Below are 3,985 nucleotides of genomic sequence, written 5' to 3' on the forward strand. Positions count from 1 at the left end.
TTTTTTTTTTTTTTTTGTTTGCAATTCTTTCTTTCATGTCTTTGTGATTTTTTTTTTATTTTTTTATTTTGTATTCGGCTCTTGAAAAAGCTGCATCATTAACAAACATATTAGATGGCAAAGGTGATAAATCTAAATGAGTTAAAAAATTAAATTCATACACAATCTCAAAAGGTGAACAATGAGAGTGGTGATATGTATTGCTCTATTGGATGAAAACTCCACAAAAGGTTGAGTCTCTTTACCAGACTTAAGATTTTTAGAAATTAGTGACCTAAGTAAGGCTCCAAATGGTTTATTAACGACCTCAGTTTGTCCATCTGAGGTGACAAGTTGTAGATAATAGAAGCTTAGTTTCCAATTTTCCCCACAAAACTTTCTAAAATGACTTAAAAATTCTACATCCCTATCAGTAACAATGGTTTTGGGAATACCATGCAATCTAACCACTCCTCTAAAGAATAGATTAGCTACATTGGTAGCATCATCTGTTTTGTTACACGGAATGAAATGTGTCATCTTATTAAACCTATTTACTCCAAACTTTCAAAAAAGTATTGGGAACGATCTAGATGATAAAGGAACTTAGACTTTTCGATTAAGAAGTTATTTTCAAAAAGTTGTAGTCATATTTACTCCAAATGTCGATTGTTCTTTCAATTTTTGGTATTAGAAAAATGTTCTTAATCATAGAATAAGTTAGATATAAAATTAGCTTCATAATTTAAAATTTTATTGGATGAAAATAGGATAAAAAATTGATAAAAAAAAAAAAACGCAAACCAGGAAAGGAATTAGCAAACTACTAAGGAAAACAACTTGAATTAGGTCGTATCTGAACCTAGCCCGATTCGAAAAATCCAACCCAAAATCGATTGACCCAATTCCTTTTCTACCGCGACCCAATGCACTCCCCCAACCGAGGGTCTAAACACTCATAGCTCAATACTCATAACTAGCCTAAACCCATGCACGACCCATAACCCAAACCCAATACTGCTCGAACTGATTCGACAACTCGTACCAACTTCGCCAAATTAAAATGTTACTTTATAAACTAAGTTAGGGGCTTAATTGAGGATGTTTGGTGGAGAGGATCGATTAATGAGTTCTAATATAATGTCATGAACTCATATAGGTTAACTTGAATTTCAAAAAAACAAGTTTGGATTAGCTTTAAAGATTAAATAGTGACTTCAACTTTAACTACCCCACGTAAATTGTTTCACTACTAGTTTGGTTAGATGAATTGTTTAAAGTACGAATCGTTAGTGCCCTGTGTCCCTTGCACATGTCGTATCTTGTGATTGATATGTTTGCTTATTATGTTATGATGCATTGTTATTATGAGATATGTCATGCTACGGAATATCATGTTGACACGATACACCATTGAGAAATGTGATATGTTATGAAAGTATGATACCATATTGTACACTACCTTATGTAATGACGCGAAAGGATTATGCTATATATGAAATGAATGAAGATACATATTGCATCATAGACACATGTCATGATTTTAAACAATAGGGGACTTTATGCATATCGTATATTCACGTGTATCGGAATACTTTCTTATTATGATTAGTACAGATACGTATACTACGTTGATACGATACGGTATTATGTACAACATGATACTGTGCGTGCTCCCTTCCCTCTGCGGTATACGAGCTCGCCTGGGGTCCATTTGTGCGCATGTGGGTTGTGTGTAGAGAAATACTGCACATCCAACTCTACCTGAATTGGAAGCTGAGACCAAGGCCATGACAATGTCTTTAATGATAAGCCCCAAACACGACTGCATATAATTGCATTTTCTAACCTTAGTAATGGGGTCACTTACTGGTATTTCTTAAAATACTCAAACCACGTGCTACTCTTATTATTTTGGTAAAGAACTCTTATTATTTTGGTAAAGACAACACATCTCTGCACGGATGACGACACTGTGGTGATAGCCATGAGACTGAAGCTAGGTAGTTATTTGTAACCTTTAGGATATTGGAGCATTATTTTTAATTTTCTTTATTTTTATCTAAAATCTACCTGATTTATTTTCTGTTTATGATTTTATTATGAACATATATTTATGACACTGTTTTAAAAGATTTTACTGTGAATCTTAATTAATTCACACATATAATAACTTTATTATAAAAAAAATAAATAAATAGGGGTGTCACATGAACATAAATTAAACTTTCAAACTATCAAAATAGTTTAAAAACTGCCATTAAGTTTTAAAAAATGTTAAAAAAATATCACAAAATTCTCAAAATTTAATTAATACTTTTAAATTTTAAAAAAAAAATTCCTTAAAAAATACTTTTAAACTAAAACAAAAATTAAAACATACACATGCTTTTAGTATTATGTTTCAAAATACCAATAAACTTGTATAAGTAATATTAATCTTTTTAAATTTTTAGAGAAAAAATTTAAAATTTTTTTTAGATTATTTTTATTAAGGTTGAATTAACAAAAATATCCTTAAGTTCGACCTTATTTCAAAAATACCTTTAAACTTTAAAAAGTAAAATTTCAAAAATAATTTTATCTTTAGTTTTGGATGAAACAATACTATTTTGTTTTAAAAAATGTTCTTAAACTTAATTTTTTTTTTCAAAAATAAAGAAGTGTTTCTTAATTTCTTTTAAAAAAAAAAACTTCAAAAATATATTGGAACTTTTTTAGAACTTAAAAAAAAAAAATCTAAAAATATCTTTACCAGTTTGAAAAATACTTATAAATTTTAAAAAAGAAACAAGAAAAAATTTGGAAACAATAGACAATTTTTTTTTGTCATATATTGACGTTAATTCTTGTTTAACTTTTTTTTTCATAAAAGTAAAGATGTTAATGTAACTTTAAAGTTTTATAAATATTTTTTTAAATATAGTTTAAGGGTATTTTAAAATATTTTTAAAACTTGAAAGGTATTAATAACACTCTTCTATTTTTTAAATACTATTAAAAGTTAAATAATATTTTTTTATTTTTTAAATACTATTAAAAGTTAAATAATATTTTTAAAAATAAATTACTGATAGTTTGTTGAAAGCTAATTAGATATAAAATTTAGGTATATTTTTATTAATTTAGAGTATTTTTTATTAATACATAAAAAAATATTTCTTTCACTTAGAAAACAACTTAAGGTTTTAATTTCCATATTTTGAATTATTATTATTATATATATTTTCCAAATAATTTAAAAAATATAATTATTAAAAAAGGGTGGCCGTCCCTACTTTGGGCCGACCCGGATTTGAAAGCCCGAACACTGAACCTTGAAAGGGCTTCTTCGTTCTAAATCGCGGCGGAGGCGGTGTTGTGTGTGCCTTATTCTTCGTCCAGATTTTCCCAATTTCACGCGCTTTTTCTTCCTTCTCCTCCTCTCTTCATCCCTGCAAGATATTCTCTCACACCATTCTCTAGTTTCAACGTCTCAATTCATCTTCTACCAAAATGCAAGGAGGAGAAGATGTAAGCATGGAAGAGTTGGCTACTAATCTCTCTACCTACAAAGACCAGCTTCAGCAGGTCACCCTCTTGCCCAATCCTTTCTGCCTATGAATTGCTTTTTTTTTTTTTTTTTCGTTAAATTTTCTTGATTTTGTTTCACTAACTGGGGTTCTCTTTCTTTAAATTTATTCGAAGCAAATTTGGATATCTATGATCATTTAAACCTTTGCCGTCGTCATTCTTGAGTTCTTTCTAGTAGTTTGTATCTGAATTAGGGTTTTTCTCACCTCTTTGGAGTGTTGGGTGCTAAGTTGCAGCGAGTCCCGAGGAAATGAAACCTGTATTGGATAATTGCATTAAACCTAGGAAGTTAGAACTTAATTCAGATATAGTATCAACATTTCTTTTTACGACTTTTCAGTTTAATGAGGTATTATCTGTCCAGGTTCTTTGGATTTTATTATTATTACTACTTTAATTTTTTTTTTTTTTTTTTTTTTTTTTTTTTTTTTTT

The 3,985-nt window shown here is 28.9% G+C and overlaps 1 protein-coding gene across 1 annotated transcript in view; it reads left to right on the plus strand.

Annotated features, from left to right (window-relative positions):
* Positions 1–3,299: 3,299 nt before the first annotated feature.
* Positions 3,300–3,985, plus strand: part of LOC111439780 (survival of motor neuron-related-splicing factor 30) — a 7,565-nt gene continuing 6,879 nt past the window's right edge. The window contains exon 1 of the mRNA XM_023077308.1: positions 3,300–3,549. Coding sequence (XP_022933076.1) covers positions 3,475–3,549 — 75 coding nt within the window. The 5' untranslated portion in view covers positions 3,300–3,474. The remainder of the gene's footprint in view (positions 3,550–3,985) is intronic.

Source organism: Cucurbita moschata, unplaced genomic scaffold, assembly GCF_002738365.1.
Source record: "Cucurbita moschata cultivar Rifu unplaced genomic scaffold, Cmos_1.0 Cmo_Scf00106, whole genome shotgun sequence".
Lineage (NCBI taxonomy): Eukaryota > Viridiplantae > Streptophyta > Magnoliopsida > Cucurbitales > Cucurbitaceae > Cucurbita > Cucurbita moschata.